Source organism: Trematomus bernacchii, unplaced genomic scaffold (assembly GCF_902827165.1).
Source record: "Trematomus bernacchii unplaced genomic scaffold, fTreBer1.1, whole genome shotgun sequence".
NCBI lineage: Eukaryota > Metazoa > Chordata > Actinopteri > Perciformes > Nototheniidae > Trematomus > Trematomus bernacchii.
Window position 1 is genome coordinate 1,138,012 of NW_022987646.1, and position 24,254 is coordinate 1,162,265.

Sequence of the window (24,254 nt, forward strand, 5' to 3'; positions counted from 1 at the left end):
GTAATGTACAAGGATTAATAGTATCTCATGCATGACTTAATGCAGGAACAATACCTTAATTAATGCATGAACTAGGGTATCTCAATCATCATGACTTCTGAGTTATTAATGATGTTCATGTCTTCTTCATATAGATCTGCAGTTAAAGTGACAGGCCAAACAACTGACCAGTCACAGCAATGCCAAGTGTTGTAATCATGATTAACTAAGCATACTTCATCATGTTTGTGCCCCTTCAAATAAAGTGGTGACCTGTTCCGTCGTTTACAATGATAAATAACATATGATTAATGGCCTGTGAAATCACCGTTATTAACCATTTGGTGCTCATGCATCAATCATCTTTGTGATCCCTCAAATAAAGTCAGCCCTTATGTCTATTTAGGCATCATGTATTTGGCAATATTACAAATGCAAATTAGATCATAATTTTGGACTTAATTTCTATTATCAATTATTTAGTCAGGACTTTTTTGTATGTATCTACTTATTTTAAAGCTCACAAACCATTTAAGATAACTCATTCATAATATTAACAAAGTTTAATGTATAATCCAAAGCCAACAAGATCACATTTTCACATATCATGTCACATAAGAAAGCAATAACATTTTTCGGCAAAGACACAAGATGGCAGTTGAATTATTTGTGATTTTAACTTGACCACAACAGATAAAATGCACTGAAATTACTTGCGTATAGATCATCAGGAATTTATCTTTCAGAAAAAAACTCCTGACTCATATGTAATGATAATAGATGTGAGTCACGAAGAGGGGCTATCTTGAAACGTCCATCTTCTTCATATCTGAAGTCAGTGAGCTCTTGGTGGTTCAATCAGGGAAACATGACCCGAATGTAGTTCAGTAAACGACCGAGAGGTCCTTTCTTATGCCTGTTTCCAAGCCAGTAAGTCCATTCTATAACTGCAAGATGTTCTTTCAAAGGTTTCTCAGTTCGGTTTCCCCTAAGCTGCCAAATTATTGATTTTTAGTTAATCATGATTACAACACTTTGAATTCAACAGAATACATGCACTGCTGTGACCGACAGACCACGGTCACCACTTTATTGAAGGGGCATAAACATGAAGTAATGACACAATAATGCTTAGTTAATCATGATTACAACACTTGGAATTGCTGTGACTGGTCAGTTGTTTGGCCTGTCACTTTAACTGCAGATCTATATGAAGAAGACATGAACATCATTAATAACTCAGAAGTCATGATGATTGAGATACCTTAGTTGATGCATTAATTAAGGTATTGTTCCTGCATTAAGTCATGCATGAGATACTATTAATCCTTGTACATTACTGATAGTTCATGAAGTACTACATGAATGAATTCATGCTTTTTCATGCATGAATTAATGATGATTCATGTACCCTTACCATAAAGTGTTACCAATATGTGTTACACTAGTGCAACATAAAAGGCAAGCTGTCCCTGTTGCTCTGTTATTTTTCATTGGCATTCATATGCATCTCATGTCATTTAATTAGATTGTATTTATGGGATCAAGTGGTCTTTGGAGAAAGCTTGAGGCAGATTGTAACATTTTTGACGACATTGTATTGATCTTAATTTCAGAGGGAGAAAAGAGAGAGACAGACTTGCCTTTCTAATCAAACGTTTGAGTATTAAGCGTGCAACAATAAAGATCATGATCTGTGGTCGGACATTGTGCGTATGTTGTCTTACTTGTATTACTATGAAGAGCTGTGTGTGTTACTACATGAGCAGAAATACAATTGTTTGAACGTCTTAAAACACAGAGAACAATAATCTTACTTACCTTAACGAAATGTTAAGTTACATACATTTCATAACTTATTTGAATACGTTTTTATTCAAGTAAATGTCCAGGCGACTTGGTGATGTGTTAAGACAATATGCAGCGGTTCTGTAAAGCTGTTATATTCTATGTTGGCTCACGGTGGCACTATAGACCAGCCAAGGATACAAACGTTGAGCCTGCCTTTTTTAACACCCATAGTTTGCTTCGACTGGTCACTGTATATCTTTCAGCACCGACGACAAATGCTTATAAGGCACATATTATCAACTTGATATCGAATTGTCTTAATTTGTGTTCTGCCTGAGGATGAGGAATAGACGGAGCGTTTTTCAAAGCTACGGCTTTGTGTTTTTCTTTGTTGCGCTGCAATGCGCACACGGAGACCTGAGCTATTCTGTACAGGAGGAGCTCAAGCGCGGATCTGTTATTGGAAATATCGCCAAGGATCTCGGACTGGAGGTGGGAAGACTGTCTGCTCGCAAAGCTCGTGTCGATATGGAACAAAACGACAGACATTATTGCGGAATTAACCTTCGTAGTGGAGATTTAATGGTTGAGGAAAGGATCGACAGAGAGGAGCATTGTGGAGAAACGCCTTCGTGTGTTCTTAAATTTGACTTGCTGTTAGAGAATCCATTAGAGTTACACCGGTTGTCCCTGCAGGTGCAAGATATAAACGACAATTCACCAATTTTCCCGAAGGATATTATAAAACTGGAAATACGTGAGTCCGCTGACAAAGGAGCTAGGTATCGCATAAATGCAGCTCACGATGCAGACATAGGAAAGAACTCAGTTGAAAGCTACCTTTTGCAGCAAAACCCCCACTTTGTGTTCAATATTCAGACAACAAATGCAGGAAGAAAATATGGTGAGTTGGTTTTAGATAAAGAGTTGGACCGAGAGGAGCAACAGGAAATGAAATTATTGCTCACAGCTTTGGATGGAGGCTCTCCTCAGAGATCCGGGACTGTAGTCATACACGTCATTGTACTTGATGCTAATGATAACTCACCAGTTTTCACTGAGTCTGTATATACGGGCACGTTACCGGAAAACTCACCTATGAAAACCCCAGTTATCACTGTAAGTGCATCAGACGCAGATGAAGGGGTGAACGGAGAGGTTAGGTATGAATTTAGCCGACTCTCTGATAAATCACAAAAGCTATTTTTACTAGATGAGAAAACTGGAGACATCACGGTGACAGGTGAAATTGATTATGAAGAGGGATCTAAATATGAAGTTTTTGTTGAGGCCAAAGATGGTTATGGTCTCTCTTCCGAAGCAAAGGTGATAATTGAAATCACTGATGTAAATGACAACGCCCCAGTGATATATTTAAAATCCCTGACAAACCCTATACCTGAGGACGTGTCACCTGGTGCAGAGGTGGGCATCATTAACGTGCAGGATAGAGACTCTGAGACTAACAGACAGGTCCGCTGCTCCATTCAGCAAAACGTCCCTTTTAAGTTAGTTCCTTCTATTAAAAACTATTATTCTCTAGTGACCACAGGACAACTGGACCGTGAACAAGTGTCTGATTACAACATTACAATCACTGCCACTGACGAGGGCTCCCCCCCTCTGTCCTCCTCTAAAACTGTTCAGTTATCTGTAGCAGACATCAACGACAACCCTCCTGTGTTTGAGGAGCAGTCCTACAGCGCATATGTGACTGAAAACAACAAACCTGGCTCCACTTTATATTCCGTTACTGCTCGAGACCCCGACTGGAGACAAAACGGTACCGTGATGTATTCTCTGTTACCCGGTGAGGTGAACGGTGCCCCGGTGTCCTCCTATCTGTCTGTTAACGGAGACACGGGGGTGATCCATGCTGTGAGGTCGTTTGATTATGAACAGTTCAGGAGTTTTAAAGTCCACGTGATGGCCAGAGACAATGGTTCTCCTCCGCTCAGCAGCAACGTGACCGTCAGTGTGTTCATATCAGATGTGAATGACAACTCTCCTCAGATACTGTACCCCGCCCCGGAGGGCAATTCCTTCATGACCGAGCTGGTCCCCAAAGCTGCACACGGAGGCTCTCTGGTGTCCAAAGTGATCGCGGTGGACGCGGACTCCGGACAGAACGCCTGGCTGTCCTATCATATAGTCAAATCCACTGATCCGGGACTTTTCACTATTGGTCTCCACAGCGGAGAGATCAGAACACAGCGGGACATTTCTGAGTCTGACAGCATGAAACAGAACCTTATTGTGGCAGTGAAAGATAACGGACAGCCCTCTCTCTCTGCCACCTGCTCCATGTATTTACTTATCTCTGATAACTTGGCTGAGGTGCCAGAACTGAAGGATATTTCTTATGATGAGAAGAACTCCAAACTGACCTCTTATCTGATCATCGCGCTGGTGTCCGTGTCCACGTTTTTCCTCACCTTCATCATCATCATCCTTGGTGTGAGGTTTTGTCGCAGGGGAAAGCCCAGACTGTTGTTTGATGGAGCAGTTGCCATCCCCAGCGCTTATCTCCCTCCTAATTACGCAGATGTTGACGGAACAGGAACTTTACGCAGCGCTTACAATTATGACGCCTACCTGACAACAGGTTCTAGAACCAGTGACTTTAAGTTCTTGTCATCTTACAATGACAACACACTGCCTGCTGACCAGACTCTGAGGAAAAGCCCTTCAGACTTTGCTGAAGTTTTTGGAGATTGTGATTCTTCTCCTGAGGTAGGGCCATGTATCATTACATCATAGTCGTGTTCATCATCCTGAACATTTTGTATTTACCCACCATGTATTTGTTATACATATGATGCCCTAGTTATCATTATATGGTCATTTCTGAGGAATTTATCTTCAGTTTAACTTGCCTTTCATCTTCCCACATGATTGCCCATCATGCTATAGAAATCCTTTGAAATTACGTTAACTTAACTCTGTCCATGGTGCTGAAATTGGTTTGTTATTCACTTATATTTTTAGGGCTAATTTACTTCTATATTATACATATTCTTTTGATTTTCTTTTGGAATTTACTTTATGTAACTTGGTTATACATTACATTTTCTGAATGATATTGTATCTCACCATTTTCTAGTATCATTGTATTTATTTGTTTTTCTTATTTGATTGAATCGTAGTTTCTTCTTTATAATTTGAGCTGATTACTTCTGATTGATATTGGGACACTACATTAGAGCACTATTAAGTTGAAGGTTTTGCATATGTTGTCCCTTATTCTGCTTGAGTATATTGTTCATGGTGTTTTTCAATGATGCTGGTTTTGCTGTTGAATGTGTTATGTCTTAAATCAATCTGGTACACACAGTCACACACACTGACGTAATTTGGTAGATCATTTTCAAGGCTTTTGTATGATTTCGTATTAATGTGTTTTTCTATTGCATAATGAGAACCTAATTACAAAACTGTTGTTTCATTGACTTGCACTCTCAAACTGAGGTGCTTTGAATACATTTTGATCTTCTAGAATACATTTATAAATCTCAAGATCTGCTTTATGAGGTACAGTTTTGGGGGTATATCTTAAGGCATATTATCATAGCGAATAAACTTTTAGAGTACACAAAAGTGCACGAGAGAGGGACAAATAATAATTTCTCTATTTAAATACAAAACATGTAAAACAAGTTTTTTATAAAGCGACATGCAGAACACCTTTAAATGTTGTTCTTAACATTAGATTCCTTGTTTCCTGCATTTCACTTCTCTAATGTAACATTTGAAATGGTAGCATTGCTCTACTGATTTTATTAAAAGCTGATGATAAGCCTGTCTGAAAAGGTCAAATTTAGGAGTTAAATCAGCTTTTATTTTTAGACAATGTAGATTAAAGCACATACAACTTCTTTATTTTTGGGAGAAATATGTCGGATGTTTTGGTCTCCTGTAAGTTGCCCATACATTCTGAAGTATATACAGTCATGTGTCCATTAGATCTGCATTCATTACCATGCAGCAGTAATAGTGATTATTAAAGCTTTTGGTCATGTTGAGGCACACATTGCTTCAATGTATAGTATTTTAAAGTCAAATGACCCTTCAGCAGGTTTAATTGTATTGATATTACTGCTGAAATAATTACTTTACATTATGTTTTCAATCAGAACAATTTAAATATTGGGTGACCAAAACTATAAAAGAAGCTATTTAACAACATTGTCTTAACTTTAAATGATGCAACTTAACCCATTAAGGTGGAAATGGGAAATAATTGCATCAAGGGAGGGAAAACTGACCAGTTTCATGTTTGAGTTTAGGCATTTCAAAGCATTAAGGCAACATGTTAAAATGATACCTAAAAGTAAACATATAAAGAAGAGGTTCACCTGTTAGTGATTGTTTAATGTCTATAATTTGTCAAGCACAGAATTATTTTTGGATTCATCCGCACTCTGTGCTATTGTTTTACATTTCTAGGGGGCAAAGTAATCATATGTTGTATCGTGTGTTAGTCCCAAGGGCTAAGCGACTATAGTTAATGTTTATTTATTTAAAAAAATATTTATCGTCATTGTTGTTGTCATTTCTAACGTGGTTCTCTTATTATCTAAATGTAAACACGACCAAATCCTACCTCACCATGTTGTACCCGGGAAGTACTCATGGTGTCAGTGTGTACCAGTACACGAGAGGGTAGTCATTCTCCACCCTTCGGTCTCAGCACATTTAAAGCCTGGTTATGCTATTGTACCGTGGTTTACAAAAACGCTTCGTGATATGAACGCAGTGTGAAGAGTGTGTATATTGGAGGAAATCGCAGCTGTATTCTTGATTGATTTGGGACAAACGTGGTAGCAGTTCTTACTTGCAGTAACAATGGGATGCAGCAGATTTGCGCTGCTCTACGGCGTTGCTTTTATTCTTCTCGGCCTCCACCCCAGCTATGGAGACGTGAGCTATTCTATCCCGGAGGAGATGAAACGTGGATCTGTAATTGGAAATATCGCTAAAGATCTTGGACTTGATTTGGGCAGATTGTCTGCTCGCAAGGCACGTATTGATACCGAAGATAATGTCGTTAAGTACTGCGGTGTAAATCTCAACACCGGAGATTTGATCGTACAGGAAAGGATTGACAGAGAAGGGCTCTGTGCAAAAAAGGCATCGTGTGTTTTAAAACAGGAACTCGTACTGGAAAATCCACTAGAACTGCACCGCATTAGTATTCGCGTTCAAGATATTAATGATAATTCACCCCAATTTAAAGAGGAGTCTCTTCATTTTGAAATTAGGGAATCAGCGGTCAAAGGTGCCCATTTTCTCCTAGGGGAAGCACACGATGGAGACATTGGAGAAAATACTGTTCAAAGCTACACACTTCAGCAGAACGATCATTTCAAATTAAATGTTAACGCTAAATCAGGCGGACGAAAGTACTGCGAATTAATTTTAGATAAAGAATTAGACAGAGAGGATAACAACGATATCATGTTATTGCTTACCGCATTTGATGGAGGCTCTCCTAAAAAATCAGGTACCGTAGTCATTCACGTCACTGTGCTGGATGCTAATGATAATGTCCCAGTGTTTACCCAGACCGTTTATAAAGCCAGTCTGCCTGAAAACTCTCCTCTGGATACATTGGTGATCACAGTGAGTGCAACTGATGCAGACGAAGGTTTAAATAGCGAAATTACATATGGATTTGATCATATTTCAGAAGAAAATAGCAACGTGTTTTCTTTACACCCTAAATCCGGAGAAGTGAGAGTAGCTGAACATATTGATTATGAGAAAGTGGCATCATATGAAATGCAAATAAGCGCGAAAGATGGTCTAGGATTAGTTTCTTACGCAACGTTACTGATTGAAATTACAGATATTAATGATAACGCCCCTATAGTCTCTTTAAAATCTCTGACTAACCCCATACCAGAGAACGTGTCACCTGGTGCAGAGGTGGGCATCATTAACGTGCAGGATAGAGACTCTGAGAATAACAGACAGGTCCGCTGCTCCATTCAGCAAAACGTCCCTTTTAAGTTGGTTCCTTCTATTAAAAACTATTATTCTCTGGTGAGCACAGGACAACTGGACCGTGAACTAGTGTCTGATTACAACATTACAATCACTGCCACTGACGAGGGCTCTCCCCCTCTGTCCTCCTCTAAAACTGTTCAGTTATCTGTAGCAGACATCAACGACAACCCACCTGTGTTTGAGGAGCAGTCCTACAGCGCATATGTGACTGAAAACAACAAACCTGGCTCTACTTTATGTTCCGTCACTGCTCGAGACCCCGACTGGAGACAAAACGGTACTGTGATTTATTCTCTGTTACCCGGTGAGGTGAACGGTGCCCCGGTGTCCTCCTATCTGTCTGTTAACGGAGACACGGGGGTGATCCACGCTGTGAGGTCGTTTGATTATGAACAGTTCAGGAGTTTTAAAGTACACGTGATGGCCAGAGACAACGGTTCTCCTCCGCTCAGCAGCAACGTGACCGTCAGTGTATTCATATCGGATGTGAATGACAACTCTCCACAGATACTGTACCCCGCCCCGGAGGGCAACTCCTTCATGACCGAGCTGGTCCCCAAAGCTGCACACGGAGGCTCTCTGGTGTCCAAAGTGATCGCGGTGGACGCGGACTCCGGACAGAACGCCTGGCTGTCCTATCATATAGTCAAATCCACTGACCCGGGACTTTTCACTATTGGTCTCCACAGCGGAGAGATCAGGACACAGCGGGACATTTCTGAGTCTGACAGCATGAAACAGAACCTTATTGTGTCAGTGAAAGATAACGGACAGCCCTCTCTCTCTGCCACCTGCTCCATGTATTTACTTATCTCTGATAACTTGGCTGAGGTGCCAGAACTGAAGGATATGTCTTATGATGAGAAGAACTCCAAACTGACTTCTTATCTGATCATCGCGCTGGTTTCCGTGTCCACTTTTTTTCTCACCTTCATCATCATCATCCTGGGTGTGAGGTTTTGTCGCAGGAGAAAGCCCAGACTGTTGTTTGATGGAGCAGTTGCCATCCCCAGCGCGTATCTCCCTCCTAATTACGCAGATGTTGACGGCACAGGAACTTTACGCAGCGCTTACAATTATGACGCCTACCTGACAACAGGTTCTAGAACCAGTGACTTTAAGTTCGTCTCATCTTACAATGACAACACACTGCCTGCTGACCAGACTCTGAGGAAAAGCCCTTCAGACTTTGCTGAAGTGTTTGGGGATTGTGATTCTTCTCCTGAGGTAGGGCCATGTATCATATCATCATAGTCCTGTTCATTATCTTATAGAAAGTTGTATTTACTCACCACTTCTATTCTATGGTTTTGAGTAAATAGTCTAACTTATAGTATTCTTTAAAAAAACATATGGTTCCTAAATTAGTTAGATGTCATTATTTGGTACATTTTGTGGAATCTATTTCCTGTTGAACTTGCCTTCTATCTCCACATATTGTCTCTTATAATGCTCTAGTAATCCTTACATTACTGTACATTCCGTTATCTCTGTCCATTGTGCTGAAATCGAGTTTACATTAAGTTATATTTTTCGAGCTAAGTTATAAATATATTATATTTTGTTTTGATTTCCTTTTTGAGTTTAATTTATCTAAACTTGGTTTGATATTGCATTTTCTCAATGTTATTCGATTTTGACGTTCACCGGTACTTTATTTATTTGTTATTCGTATTTGATTGAATCGTAGTTACTTATTTTTAATATACATTGGAGGTGATTACTTCTCATTGATATTGAGACACTGTGTTAGAGCAGAGTTGAATAATTATTAGTCCATTAGATCTGTATTCATTACCATGCAGTAATATTGATTAAAAACGTGTTTTTTTGGACATATAGTTGGAGGCACACATTGCTTAAATTTATATTGTATACTCAAAGGACCCTTCAGGTTTCATTTAATTGATAATACTGCCGACATATTTAGTTTACATATGTTTTTCTTCAATCGGAACAATTAAAATATTGTTTGAAAACCACTATACAAGAAGATATTTAACAACATTGTCTCAACTTGAAATAATCCCACCTCAACCCATTGAGGTGGAAAAGGGAAGGAAGTACATCAAGGGAGGGAAAACTGAGCAGTTTTATGTTTGAGTTAGGGACAACATTTAGGGATATCAAAGCTTTCATGTTAAAAGTATGCACAATAAGATGCGGTTCACCTCTTAGTGATTGTTTTATGTCTATAGTTGGACAAGCCAAGAATTATTTTGTATTGTTTTGGAAACAGTTTGACTTGAATTCATCCCCACCTTGTGTTGCTATTCTTTTAAATCGCTATGGGGGCAAAGTTATCATAATGTTGTATGTTAGTGTCATAGGGGAAAGCTGCTACATATATATTTTATATGGACCAATGACACACCCCACATCATTACATTTGTGGTTATCATCCTGAGGTGTCTACAATTTTCTTCCCTGCTTATTACAGAAGCATTTTTTTCTTTTGAGTGTTTAGAGGTAGGCTATATATACGCACAGCCACAGATCTTGAAGTGTACCCAGAGAGTTAACCTTTTCTTTCAAAGCGCAAACTTTTTTCCTCAATTTTCCAACACATCCTATCGATGCAGCAACAACATGTAGTGAAATGTATGTATTTGTTTTCAAGAATCGGTTGTTACAATAGCAATGTAACTTCTTACATTTGTTCAGAGATGTTCTACTGCTTAGGTATGGACCTTTCGCCCTTTCAGTAAACAGGTTTTTAATAAATCTCTCATAAGGCAATATTTGTATCTGACAGTTTGCTTTTTTCATCATACAACATTAGCCAATAATATAAATTATATGGGAACCTACATCAGATACAACTTTTTTCTTAAACAAAAAAATTACAACATTGGTAAAGCCTGATAGGGTCAGAGGCTTGGTCTGTTATAACTTGGAGAATATCTGCCATCCATTGTTCAGGGTGCAACTTGTATGTTTATTATTAAAAATGTGAGGCAGTTATTTATGTTGTCTTGTAGACGTGCCCTGTAGACCGATAACTACTACGCATTTGAGTTTCCTTACTTATTCCCATCTTTGTGCCTGCATGCTTTTGGTGTACTCTGAATAAGAAACTGATTTGGAAAGATACGGAGAGAATGTTGCACGCTTTTTCAAACATATCATTTAATTTATTGTTTTCACTTTTGGATCTATCTGTCTATCGTTTTGTTTCATTAGGCTGTGATTTGAGTGAGCAGTCCTTTGCATTAATCAGTATGCTCACTTTTATAAGGGGTGATGATATCTTTACACATTTCAACAGATTTGATTGTTTGGTTATTTTACTCTTTGTCTTTGCATCTCGATACATTATAAGGACATTTTGTTTTGGTTCCTCTGTGCCTTACTCTACCAGGTCAGTGACCTGTCAGAGACATATGTTTGCGTAATATTATTTCATTAGGAGACTTGACCTTTTTTTTTAATTTAAAAATATGTCCACGTTACATTTATGTCGTTTATTGTGTTGTGACAGTGCAGGAAAGTGAAATGCTTTTGATATCACCCCTTTATCAGATGAATATCTCATTTGTTCTTTCATATAATTGAAACTACTACTACTAGTTTAAGTTTTAAATGTACAGTCTATTTCTTTATTCAACGCATGGTGTCACTATTGGCCAGGCTATGTGAAACATTACATCTCCACCCTTTGGCAGGAGACAACTGAACGGGTAATTTTTCAGTTGCTGTTGTTCGGGGGAAGCAGTCCGAGTTACTAAAGTGCCATCGTTTTTTTCTTGATTTTACTGGATGATCCCTGTTGAATTTGCAATCTTAGCGAAAACCGTTTCATTTCTAACACACACATCGTCATGATGGAGCTCAGACTGAGCTACTTCATTTTTTTTCTATTGTTGAAACACGTGAATGGGGACGTGAGCTATTCCTTTCAAGAGGAAATGAAGCGTGGATCCGTTATTGGGAATATAGCGAAGGATCTTAACCTGGAATCGAGTAAATTGTCTACTAGGAATGTCCGCATTGATGCCACAGGAAACCGCAAACGTTATTGTGACATCAATCTCAGCAACGGAGATTTAATTGTTGCCGACAGGATCGACCGGGAGGAGCTTTGTGGAGAAAAGCTGTCGTGTGTGATAAAACGCGATATTGTTTTGGAGAATCCCCTGGAACTGCATCTGCTCAGTCTACACGTTCAAGACATTAATGATAACTCGCCACAATTTAAAGAAGAATCAATAACTATAGAAATTCAAGAGTCAGCGGTAAGGGGGGCTCGTTTTGTGCTAGAGGAGGCACACGATGCGGATGTAGGACAGAATTCAGTTCAGCAGTACAGCCTCAAAAAGAATGATAATTTCATTTTGTCTGTTGAAGGAAACACAATAGAGCTTGTTCTTGAAAAGGAACTTGATCGTGAAAAACAACAAGAGATCAATTTGCTCCTCACAGCTTTAGATGGAGGCTCTCCTCAGAGATCAGGTACTGTAGTCATACACATCACTGTGCTGGATGCTAATGATAACGCCCCAGTGTTTAGTCAGGCCGTTTATAAAGCCAGTCTGCCTGAAAACTCTCCTGTAGACACTGTAGTTGTCACAGTGAGCGCTACTGATGCAGACGAGGGAGTCAATGGAGATGTGACGTATGAATTTGGACATGTGACTGAAGATGTAAAGAGAGTGTTTCGTATTGACCGTAAAATCGGAGAAATAAAAGTGAATGGTGCAATTGACTTTGAGACTGCGATGACATATGATTTGCGCATTAAAGCAAAAGATGGATTGGGATTGTCGTCTTATACAAAGGTAACAGTTGCCGTCACAGATGTTAATGACAACACACCTATAATCTATGTGAAATCTCTGACAAATCCAGTGCCTGAGAACGTGTCACCTGGTTCAGAGGTGGGCATCATTAACGTGCAGGATGCAGATTCGGAAAATAATCAACAGGTCCGCTGCTCTATTCGGAATAATGCCCCTTTTAAATTGGTTCCTTCTATTAAAAACTATTATTCTCTGGTGACAACAGGACAACTGGACCGTGAACTAGTGTTTGATTACAACATTACAATCACTGCCACTGACGAGGGCTCTCCCCCTCTGTCCTCCTCTAAAACTGTTCAGTTATCTGTAGCAGACATCAACGACAACCCACCTGTGTTTGAGGAGCAGTCCTACAGCGCATATGTGACTGAAAACAACAAACCTGGCTCCACTTTATGTTCCGTCACTGCACAAGACCCCGACTGGAGACAAAACGGTACCGTGATTTATTCTCTGTTACCCGGTGAGGTGAACGGTGCCCCGGTGTCCTCCTATCTGTCTGTTAACGGAGATACGGGGGTGATGCACGCTGTGAGGTCATTTGATTATGAACAGTTCAGGAGTTTTAAAGTGCACATGATGGCCAGGGACAACGCTTCTCCTCCGCTCAGCAGCAACGTGACCGTTAGTGTGTTCATATCGGATGTGAATGACAACTCTCCTCAGATACTGTACCCCGCCCCGGAGGGCAACTCCTTCATGACCGAGCTGGTCCCCAAAGCTGCACACGGAGGCTCTCTGGTGTCCAAAGTGATCGCGGTGGACGCGGACTCCGGACAGAACGCCTGGCTGTCCTATCATATAGTCAAATCCACTGATCCGGGACTTTTCACTATTGGTCTCCACAGCGGAGAGATCAGGACACAGCGGGACATTTCTGAGTCTGACAGCATGAAACAGAACCTTATTGTGTCAGTGAAAGATAACGGACAGCCCTCTCTCTCTGCCACCTGCTCCATGTATTTACTTATCTCTGATAACTTGGCTGAGGTGCCAGAACTGAAGGATATTTCTTACGATGAGAAGAACTCCAAACTGACCTCTTATCTGATCATCGCGCTGGTGTCCGTCTCCACCTTTTTCCTCACCTTCATTATCATCATTCTGGGTGTGAGGTTTTGTCGCAGGAGAAAGCCCAGACTGTTGTTTGATGGAGCAGTTGCCATCCCCAGCGCTTATCTCCCTCCTAATTACGCAGATGTCGACGGCACAGGAACTTTACGCAGCGGTTACAATTATGACGCCTACCTGACAACAGGTTCTAGAACCAGTGACTTTAAGTTCGTGTCATCTTACAATGACAACACACTGCCTGCTGACCAGACTCTGAGGAAAAGCCCTTCAGACTTTGCTGAAGTGTTTGGAGATTGTGATTCTTCTCCTGAGGTAGGGCCATGTATTATATCATCATAGTCGTGTTCATCATCCTGAAAAAAGTTGTATTTACTCACAACTTCTATTCTATGGTTGTGAGTATTTAGACTTATTTAGAGTATTCTTTGAAAAAAACACAAGGTGCCTAAATTAGTTAGATGTCATTAGGTGGTAAATGTTGTGGAATGTATCTTCTTCTTAACTTGCCTTCTATACATGATGTCCCTTTATGCTCTAGGAATCCCTTGACATTACAAGGTCATGGTCAAGGTCATTACTCTGTCCATGGTGCTGAAATCGGTTTGAAAGTAGGTTATATTTTTAGGGCTAATTTAGAAAAAATTGTATGTTTTGATTGATTTCCTTTTTGAGTTTGATTCATCTAAACTTGCTTAGATATTGTTATTAGATTTTGACGTTCACTGCATTGTATTTATGTGTTACTCTTATTTGATTGAATCTTAGGGACTTCTTTATAAAATACATTGGAGCTGATTACTTCTTATTGATATTGAGACACTGTTTTAGAGCACCAATTAGTTGAAGGTTTCGCATATGCTTTCCTTTCTGCTTGAGTATATTGTTCTAATTTGGAATATCATTTTCCAGGCTTTTGTATAATTTCGTATGAATGTGTTTCACTTGATAGATATTGTATTTTGTTGTCCATGTGAAAACCATATTTCCAAAAACCAAATAATCCTCTCTACATTTAAAGGCATACAATTGCAACCATGTTTTTTGATATATCACCAAGCAGAATCAGTTTTGATTTTCATGTCAGAAGTAGATAATGTCTTTATTGATGCATTTAACCTCTCCCATTTACATTTCTAATGGTAGCATTGTCCTGCTGAACTTTTTAAAAGTTGGCGGTCAGCCTGTTGAAAAGTATGTCAAATGTAAGAGTTAAATCAGTGAACATATGCCCCCTGTATAAAGCTTTGTTGCAAACATATTTATGTTCTTTTATTGGTGTTTAAATTACCAACAACAATTACAACATGTTGCTTTTTTATTTGTTTACTGTATGGATTCGTTCATACATACAAATAGTTTATTATTTGGGGGAAATATGTGTGATGTTTTTGTCTCCAAGTTGACAAAAAAAACTTCAGTATACAGTCATTATTCCATTCGATCTGTAGTCATTACCATGCAGTAATAAAGTAAACAACCTTTTGGTCTAATGAATGGAGGCACACATTGCTTTAAGTCATAGACTTTGAAGTCAAATGATCCTTCAGTAGGTCTAAAGTCATTGATCATAATGCTGACATAATTAGCTTACATATGCTTTCAGTCAGAACCATTAAAGACTTTATGAACACAAATAGTTTACAACAAGATATTTAACAACAGTGACTTAACTTTAAATGATCCCATTTACCCTTTAAGGTGGCAATGGGAGGGAAGTGGATCTAGGGTGGTATAACTGAACCGTTTCATGTGTGAGTTAGGGACATAATAACATGTAAGGGATATCGAAGCTTTTAAGGCGTGTTAACATGTTGTGCACTAGTAAACTCATATAACTGCATCCCAGCTAAGTGATTATTATTTGTTGACATGCCAAAGATTATTTGAAGAATCTGATTGTTTTGGCTGACGTTAGAATCGTTTTATTTCCAAACCGACTCATGTATTGCTTTTTTTTATGGTTAGGGGGCAAAGTAGTCATAAAACGTTTGTCCCAAAGGGAAAAACTGCTATTGTTATTTTTGATATTTTGTAAATATTTGTCATTATTGTTCTTATTGTTGTTGTTGTCATTTTTAACATGGTTCTGTTACGTATTTAAACAAGACACAAATTATACCCCACCATGTCATACCCAGAGAAGTACTCATGGTGTCAGTGTGTACCAGTAAACGAGAGGGCACAGTCATTCTCCACCCTTCCGTCTCAGCAAATGTAAAGCCTGATTGTGGTTTTAACACTGGTTGACAAAAACGCTTCGTGATAAGACTGCAGTGTCAATATTTACTGGAGAATGTCACAGCTGTGTCTTTGATCATTTTGGGATTACTTGGTAGCAGTAGCGGTCATCCTCGCAGTGACAATGGGATGCAGCAGATTTGCGCTGATCTACGGCCTTGCTTTTATTTTTCTCGGCTTCCACCCCGGCTATGGAGACGTGAGCTACTCTATCCCGGAGGAGATGAAACGTGGATCTGTAATTGGAAATATCGCTAAAGATCTGGGCCTTGATTTGGGCAGATTGTCTGCTCGCAAGGCCCGTATCAACGCTGAAGATGATAACGTCAAGTACTGCGGTGTAAATCTCAACACCGGAGATTTGATCGTACAAGAAAGGATTGACAGAGAGGGGCTCTGTTCCAAAAAGGCTTCGTGTGTTATAAAACAGGAACTGGTGCTTGAAAATCCACTAGAACTGCATCGCATTAGTATTCGCGTTCAAGATATTAATGACAATTCACCCCAATTTAAAGAGGAGTCACTTCATTTTGAAATTCGTGAATCAGCAGATAAGGGTGAACGTTTTCTCCTAGGGGAAGCGCATGATGGAGACATTGGAGAAAATACTGTTCAAAGCTACACACTTCAGCAGAACGATCATTTCAAATTAAATGTTAACACTAAATCAGGCGGACGAAAGTACTGCGAATTAGTTTTAGATAAAGAATTAGACAGAGAGGATAACAACGATATCATGTTATTGCTTACCGCATTTGATGGAGGCTCTCCTCAGAAATCAGGTACCGTAGTCATTCACGTCACTGTGCTGGATGCTAATGATAATGTGCCAGTGTTTACCCAGACCGTTTATAAAGCCAGTCTGCCTGAAAACTCTTCTCTGGATACATTGGTGAGCACAGTGAGTGCAACTGATGCAGACGCAGGTTTAAATAGTGAAATTACGTATGGATTTGACCACATTTCAGATGAAAATAGCAACGTGTTTTCTCTACATCCCAAGTCGGGAGAGGTGAGAGTAGCTGAAGCTATTGATTATGAGAAAGTTGCATCCTATGAAATGCAAATAAGCGCAAAAGATGGTCTAGGATTAGTTTCTTACGCAACGTTACTGATTGAAATTACAGATGTTAATGACAACGCCCCTATAGTCTATTTAACATCTCTGACTAACCCCATACCTGAGAACCTATCACCTGGTGCAGAGGTGGGCATAATTAACGTGCAGGATATAGACTCTGAGAATAACAGACAGGTCCACTGCTCCATTCAGCAAAACGTCCCTTTTAAGTTGGTTCCTTCTATTAAAAACTATTATTCTCTGGTGACCACAGGACAACTGGACCGTGAACTAGTGTCTGATTACAACATAACAATCACTGCCACTGACGAGGGCTCCCCCCCTCTATCCTCCTCTAAAAGTGTGCAGTTATCTGTAGCAGACATCAACGACAACCCACCTGTGTTTGAGGAGCAGTCCTACAGCGCATATGTGACTGAAAACAACAAACCTGGCTCCACTTTATGTTCCGTTACTGCTCGAGACCCCGACTGGAGACAAAACGGTACCGTGATTTACTCTCTGTTTTCCGGTGAGGTGAACGGGGCCCCGGTGTCCTCCTATCTGTCTGTTAACGGAGACACGGGGGTGATCCATGCTGTGAGGACGTTTGATTATGAACATTTTAGGAGTTTTAAAGTCCACGTGATGGCCAGAGACAACGGTTCTCCTCCACTCAGCAGCAACGTGACGGTCAGTGTGGTCATATCGGATGTGAATGACAACTCTCCTCAAATACTGTACCCCTCCCCGGAAGGCAACTCCTTCATGACCGAGCTGGTCCCCAAAGCTGCACACGGAGGCTCTCTGGTGTCCAAAGTGATCGCGGTGGACGCGGACTCCGGACAGAACGCCTGGCTGTCCTATCATATAGTCAAATCCACTGATCCGGGACTTTTCACTATTGGTCTCCACAGCGGAGAGATCAGGACACAGCGGGACATTTCTGAGTCTGACAGCATGAAACAGAACCTTATTGTGTCAGTGAAAGATAACGGACAGCCCTCTCTCTCTGCCACCTGCTCCATGTATTTACTTATCTCTGATAACTTGGCTGAGGTGCCAGAACTGAAGGATATTTCTTATGATGAGAAGAACTCCAAACTGACCTCTTATCTGATCATCGCGCTGGTGTCAGTGTCCACCTTTTTTCTCACCTTCATCATCATAATACTGGGTGTGAGGTTTTGTCGCAGGAGAAAGCCCAGACTGTTGTTTGATGGAGCAGTCGCCATCCCCAGCGCTTATCTCCCTCCTAATTACACAGATGTTGACGGAACAGGAACTTTACGCAGCGCTTACAATTATGACGCCTACCTGACAACAGGTTCCAGAACCAGTGACTTTAAGTTCGTGTCATCTTACAATGACAACACACTGCCTGCTGACCAGACTCTGAGGAAAAGTCCTTCAGACTTTGCTGAAGTGTTTGGAGACTGTGATTCTTCTCCTGAGGTAGGAATTGTTGTCACCTAATGTTGACATATTTGCACCATGTGAACCAAGCTGTTCAGATATATTTTTGCCGTTCTTTTTCTTTAAACGACAATTTAAGACAATGTAATATCGATCAAATTAATGACACTGTACAAGTAACTAAGAGCTTTACTTGATGCACTCAAAGGGCTTAATGATGCATCAATATTTGACAGCAAAGTGTCTACCGTAAGCAGGCGTTTCAAATAATTTGGTGATTGAAGTAGAGGCTTTTTGAAATAAATTCATTATTATTGAAAACATTTATTTCTGTCAAAAGCAGCCCACCCCTTTTATTCGTTTTATTTGTTTTTAAACAGCTAAAGGCAACCCAGTATCACGGCTAGACGTGTATATGTCACTTTGGTCCACGCTGGGAGACGTCAGGATGACACGGTTTCACCCCGTCAGAGGGGTTGTATTTTGTTGTATTGTTTCGGTCAAGGAAATGCATATATACTATATATACATAATATACTTTTGTGGAGAATACGAAGATTTTTTCAGTCAAGGAAATGTGTATATATATACATTTATTTCCTTGACAAGAACTGAACAAATCTTCGTATTCTCCACAAAATTGTGTGTTATAGTGAACCAAAAGTCGTAATAGAGGCTTGCTTGTCAACATCCGGGTATTTTTGCACTGGTGGGCCATGTTAACAACACCGTGTCACTGTGACGTTCTGAGGGGGTGAAACCGTGTCATCCTGACGTCTCCCAGCGTGGACCAACGTGACATATATATGGCCGTGATCAACCTGGGTTGGCTAAAGGACACATTACTTATAAATTGGTTTTCCAGATGCCCGTGTTCTATTTTATCCTCAAAATCAGGGATTTGAGTGATAGTTTTGGTGCTCTAGATTAAAAACACACAAGTAAAAAAAGTACATTAGCACATCAATATGTATCGGTGATCGAAATGGCTTGTTTGTCAATTAATCTCATTGTCTAAGGAATTCCATTTATTGCCTTATTTTCAGTGCAGTAATATTGTCATCCCTTTACTTTTAAATCTCATTGTGAATGTAAAGACAAGAATATTTGTTACACCAGTGCAACATAAAAGGCAAACTGTTGCTCTGTTATTTTTCATTGGCTTTCCTATGAATCTCATGTAATCTAATTAGATTTGATAAATGTATTCAAGAGGTCTTTGGAGAAAGCTTGAGGCAGACCTTTACATTTTTGACGACAAAAGCATTCTACTTAATTTTATTTCAGAGGGAGAGAAGAGAGAGAGACACTTGCCTTTCTAATCAAAACGTTTTAGTATTAAGCAGGCAACAATGAATTACTTGATCTCTGTTCCGACATTGGGCGGAGTGTTGTTTTATTTGTATCACTATGAAGAGCTGTGTGTGGATTACTACATGAGCAGAAAAAGTATTGTTTGAAAGCTTTAAAACACAGATAACAATCATCTTACTTATCTTAACGAAAAGTTTAACAACATGAAAGTGCCTTATTAAGAGTTTTATTAAATAACTTATATAATGCCTTTTTATTAAAGTAAATGTCCAGGTGACTTAGTGATATGTTAAGACAATACGCAGCAGAGCAGTTCTCTAAAGCTGTTATATTCTCTGTTGGCTCACGGTGGCACTATAGACCAGCTCAGGATACAAGCGTTGAGCCTGCCTTTTTTAACACCCATTATTTTCTTCGACCACTCCTGTGTTCTGTATATCTTTCAACACTGACGACACATATGCTTGTAGGGCACATATTATCAACTTGACATCGACTTGTCTTCATTTGTGTAGTACTGCCTGAGGATGAGGAATAGACGGAGCGTTTTTCCAAGCTACGGCTTTGTGTTTTTCTTTGTTGCGGTGCAATGCGCACAAGGAGACCTGAGCTATTCTGTACAGGAGGAGCTCAAGCGCGGATCTGTTATTGGAAATATCGCCAAGGATCTGGGACTGGAGGTGGGAAGACTGTCTGCTCGAAAAGCTCGTGTCGACATGGAAGGAAACGAAAGACATTATTGCGGAATTAACCTTCGAAGTGGAGATTTAATCGTTGAGGAAAGGATCGACAGAGAGGAGCATTGTGGAGAAAAGCCTTCGTGTGTTCTTACATTTGACTTGCTGTTAGAGAGTCCATTAGAGTTACACCGGTTGTCCCTTCAGGTGCAAGATATAAACGACAATTCACCAATTTTCCCGAAGGATATTATAAAACTGGAAATACATGAGTCCGCTGACAAAGGAGCTAGGTATCGCATAAATGCAGCTCACGATGCAGACATAGGAAAGAACTCAGTTGAAAGCTACCTTTTGCAGCAAAACCCTCACTTTGTGTTCAATATTCAGACCACAAATGCAGGCAGTAAATATGGTGAGTTGATTTTAGATAAAGAGTTGGACCGAGAGGAGCAACAGGAAATGAAATTATTGCTCACAGCTTTGGATGGAGGCTCTCCTCAGAGATCCGGTACTGTAGTCATACATGTCATTGTACTTGATGCTAATGATAACTCCCCAGTTTTCACTGAGTCTGTATATACGGCCTCGTTACCGGAAAACTCACCTATGAAAACCCCAGTTATCACTGTAAGTGCATCAGACGCAGACGAAGGGGTGAACGGAGAGGTTAGGTATGAATTTAGCCGACTCTCAGATAAATCACGAAAGCTTTTTTTTCTTGATGAGAAAACTGGAGAAATATTTGTGACAGGTGAAATTGATTATGAAGACGGATCAAGTTATGAAGTTATGGTTGAGGCCAAAGATGGTTATGGCCTCTCTTCCGAAGCAAAAGTGATAATTGACATCACTGACGTAAATGACAACGCCCCAGTGATATATTTAAAATCCCTGACTAACCCCATACCTGAGAACGTGTCACCTGGTGCAGAGGTGGGCATCATTAACGTGCAGGATAGAGACTCTGAGAATAACAGACAGGTCCGCTGCTCCATTCAGCAAAACGTCCCTTTTAAGTTGGTTCCTTCTATTAAAAACTATTATTCTCTGGTGACCACAGGACAACTGGACCGTGAACTAGTGCCTGATTACAACATTACAATCACTGCCACCGACGAGGGCTCTCCCCCTCTGTCCTCCTCTAAAACGGTTCAGTTATCTGTAGCAGACATCAACGACAACCCACCTGTGTTTGAGGAGCAGTCCTACAGCGCATATGTGACTGAAAACAACAAACCTGGCTCTACTTTATGTTCCGTCACTGCTCGAGACCCCGACTGGAGACAAAACGGTACCGTGATTTATTCTCTGTTACCCGGTGAGGTGAACGGTGCCCCGGTGTCCTCCTATCTGTCTGTTAACGGAGACACCGGGGTGATCCACGCTGTCAGGTCGTTTGATTATGAACAGTTCAGGAGTTTTAAAGTCCAGGTGATGGCCAGAGACAACGGTTCTCCTCCGCTCAGCAGCAACGTGACCGTCAGTGTGTTCATATCGGATGTGAATGACAACTCTCCTCAGATACTGTACCCATCCCCGGAGGGCAACTCCTTCATGACCGAGCTGGTCCCCAAAGCTGCACACGGAGGCTCTCTGGTGTCCAAAGTCATCGCGGTGGACGCGGATTCCGGACAGAACGCCTGGCTGTCCTATCATATAGTCAAATCCACTGATCCGGGACTTTTCACTATTGGTCTCCACAGCGGAGAGATCAGGACACAGCGGGACATTTCTGAGTCTGACAGCATGAAACAGAACCTTGTTGTGTCAGTGAAAGATAACGGACAGCCCTCTCTCTCTGCCACCTGCTCCATCTATTTACTTATCTCTGATAACTTGGCTGAGGTGCCAGAACTGAAGGATATTTCTTATGATGAGAAGAACTCCAAACTGACCTCTTATCTGATCATCGCGCTGGTGTCCGTGTCCACCTTTTTCCTCACCTTCATTATCATCATTCTGGGTGTGAGGTTTTGTCGCAGGAGAAAGCCCAGACTGTTGTTTGATGGAGCAGTCGCAATCCCCAGCGCTTATCTCCCTCCTAATTACGCAGATGTCGACGGAACAGGAACTTTACGCAGCGCTTACAATTATGACGCCTACCTGACAACAGGTTCTAGAACCAGTGACTTTAAGTTCGTGTCATCTTACAATGACAACACACTGCCTGCTGACCAGACTCTGAGGAAAAGCTCTTCAGACTTTGCTGAAGTGTTTGGAGATTGTGATTCTTCTCCTGAGGTAGGGCCATGTATTATATCATCATAGTCGTGTTCATCATGCTGAAAAAAGTTGTATTTACTCACAACTTCTATTCTATGGTTGTGAGTATTTAGACTTATTTAGAGTATTCTTTGAAAAAAACACAAGGTGTCTAAATTAGTTAGATGTCATTAGGTGGTCAATTTTGTGGAATGTATCTTCTTCTTAACTTGCCTTCTATACATGATGTCCCTTTATGCTCTAGGAATCCCTTGACATTACACTAACTCTCTCCATGGTGCTGAAATCGGTTTGACAGTAGGTCATATTTTTAGGGCTAATTTAGAAAAAATTGTATGTTTTGATTGATTTCCTTTTTGAGTTTCATTTATCTAAACTTGCTGAGATATTGTTATTCGATTTTGACGTTCACTGCATTGTATTTATGTGTTACTCTTATTTGATTGAATCGTAGGGACTTCTTTATAAAATCCATTGAAGCTGATTACTTCTTATTGATATTGAGACACTGTGTTAGAGCACCAATTAGTTGAAGGTTTCGCATATGCTTTCCTTTCTGCTTGAGTATATTGTTCTAATTTGGAATATCATTTTCCAGGCTTTTGTATGATTTCGTATGAATGTGTTTTACTTGATAGATATTGTATTTTGTTGTCCATGTGAAAACCTAATTACAAAACTTTTGATCAAACACTTGCACTCTCAATATGAGGTGCTTTGAATACATTATGTTTTCCCAGAATACATTTATCTTTATCAAACGATCTGCTTTACTGGTCTGACGTCTGGTGGATATTGTCAGGCACATTGTCATATAGAAATTAAACTTTTCCTGACAGTAATAGAGTACACAAAAGTGCACAAGAGAGGGACAAATAATCCTCTCTACATTTAAAGGAATACAATTGCAACCATGTTTTTTGATATATCACCAAGCAGAATCAGTTTTGATTTTCATGTCAGAAGTAGATAATGTCTTTATTGATGCATTTAACCTCTCCAATTTAACATTTGTAATGGTAGCATTGTCCTAATGATCTTTTAAAAAGTTGGCGGTCATCCTGTTGAAAAGTATGTCAAATGTAAGAGTAAAATCAGTGAACATATGCCCCATGTATAAAGCTTTATTGCAAAAAGATTTATGTTCTTTTATTGGTGTTTAAATTACCAACAACAATTACAACATGTTGCTTTTTTATTTGTTTACTCTGTGGATTCGAGCATACATACAAATAGTTTATTATTTGGGGGAAATATGTGTGATGTTTTTGTCTCCAAGTTGACAAAAAAACCTTCAATATACAGTCATTATTCCATTCGATCTGTAGTCATTACCATGCAGTAATAAAGTAAACAACCTTTTGGTCTAATGAATGGAGGCACACATTGCTTTAAGTCATAGTTTTGGAAGTCAAATGATCCTTCAGTAGGTCTAAAGTCATTGATCATAATGCTGACATAATTAGCTTACATATGCTTTCAATCAGAACCATTAAAGACTTTATGAACACAAATAGTTTACAAGAAGATATTTAACAACAGTGTCTTAACTTTAAATTATCCCATTAACCCATTAAGGTGGCAATGGGAGGGAAGTGGATCTAGGGTGGGAAAACTGAACCGTTTCGTGTGTGAGTTAGGGACATAATAACATGTGGGGATATCGAAGCT

At 40.0% G+C, this 24,254-nt stretch overlaps 5 protein-coding genes across 5 annotated transcripts; all 5 read left to right on the forward strand.

The window, feature by feature from the left end:
• Window positions 1-2,109: 2,109 nt before the first annotated feature.
• Window positions 2,110-4,530, forward strand: LOC117485489 (protocadherin beta-15-like). The gene has a single exon (XM_034134039.1). It carries the CDS (start codon window positions 2,110-2,112, stop codon window positions 4,528-4,530), a length of 2,421 nt encoding a protein of 806 aa, XP_033989930.1.
• A 2,075-nt stretch (window positions 4,531-6,605) lies between these two features.
• Window positions 6,606-9,033, forward strand: LOC117485490 (protocadherin beta-16-like). Its single transcript, XM_034134040.1, has one exon. It carries the CDS (start codon window positions 6,616-6,618, stop codon window positions 9,031-9,033), a length of 2,418 nt encoding a protein of 805 aa, XP_033989931.1. The 5' UTR covers window positions 6,606-6,615.
• Window positions 9,034-11,591: 2,558 nt separating this feature from the next.
• Window positions 11,592-15,377, forward strand: LOC117485491 (protocadherin gamma-A11-like). The gene is made up of 2 exons (XM_034134041.1): window positions 11,592-13,964; window positions 15,351-15,377. Exons 1-2 carry the CDS (start codon window positions 11,601-11,603, stop codon window positions 15,375-15,377), a joined length of 2,391 nt encoding a protein of 796 aa, XP_033989932.1. The 5' UTR covers window positions 11,592-11,600.
• A 637-nt stretch (window positions 15,378-16,014) lies between these two features.
• Window positions 16,015-18,426, forward strand: LOC117485492 (protocadherin beta-16-like). Its single transcript, XM_034134043.1, has one exon. The coding sequence runs from the start codon at window positions 16,015-16,017 to the stop codon at window positions 18,424-18,426; it is 2,412 nt and encodes an 803-aa protein (XP_033989934.1).
• Window positions 18,427-20,207: 1,781 nt separating this feature from the next.
• On the forward strand, window positions 20,208-22,628 carry LOC117485493 (protocadherin beta-15-like). Its single transcript, XM_034134044.1, has one exon. It carries the CDS (start codon window positions 20,208-20,210, stop codon window positions 22,626-22,628), a length of 2,421 nt encoding a protein of 806 aa, XP_033989935.1.
• Window positions 22,629-24,254: the final 1,626 nt, after the last annotated feature.

What these genes read in the sequence shown, in the direction of transcription:
- LOC117485489 (XM_034134039.1), top strand. Translation starts at nt 2,110, where the DNA reads ATGAGGAATAGACGGAGCGTTTTTCAAAGCTACGGCTTTGTGTTTTTC.
- LOC117485490 (XM_034134040.1), top strand. Translation starts at nt 6,616, where the DNA reads ATGGGATGCAGCAGATTTGCGCTGCTCTACGGCGTTGCTTTTATTCTT.
- LOC117485491 (XM_034134041.1), top strand. Translation starts at nt 11,601, where the DNA reads ATGATGGAGCTCAGACTGAGCTACTTCATTTTTTTTCTATTGTTGAAA. An exon ending in ATTGTGATTCTTCTCCTGAG is followed by an intron (nt 13,965 to 15,350) that starts GTAGGGCCATGT and finishes TTACCCTTTAAG; the next exon opens with GTGGCAATGGGAGGGAAGTG.
- LOC117485492 (XM_034134043.1), top strand. Translation starts at nt 16,015, where the DNA reads ATGGGATGCAGCAGATTTGCGCTGATCTACGGCCTTGCTTTTATTTTT.
- LOC117485493 (XM_034134044.1), top strand. Translation starts at nt 20,208, where the DNA reads ATGAGGAATAGACGGAGCGTTTTTCCAAGCTACGGCTTTGTGTTTTTC.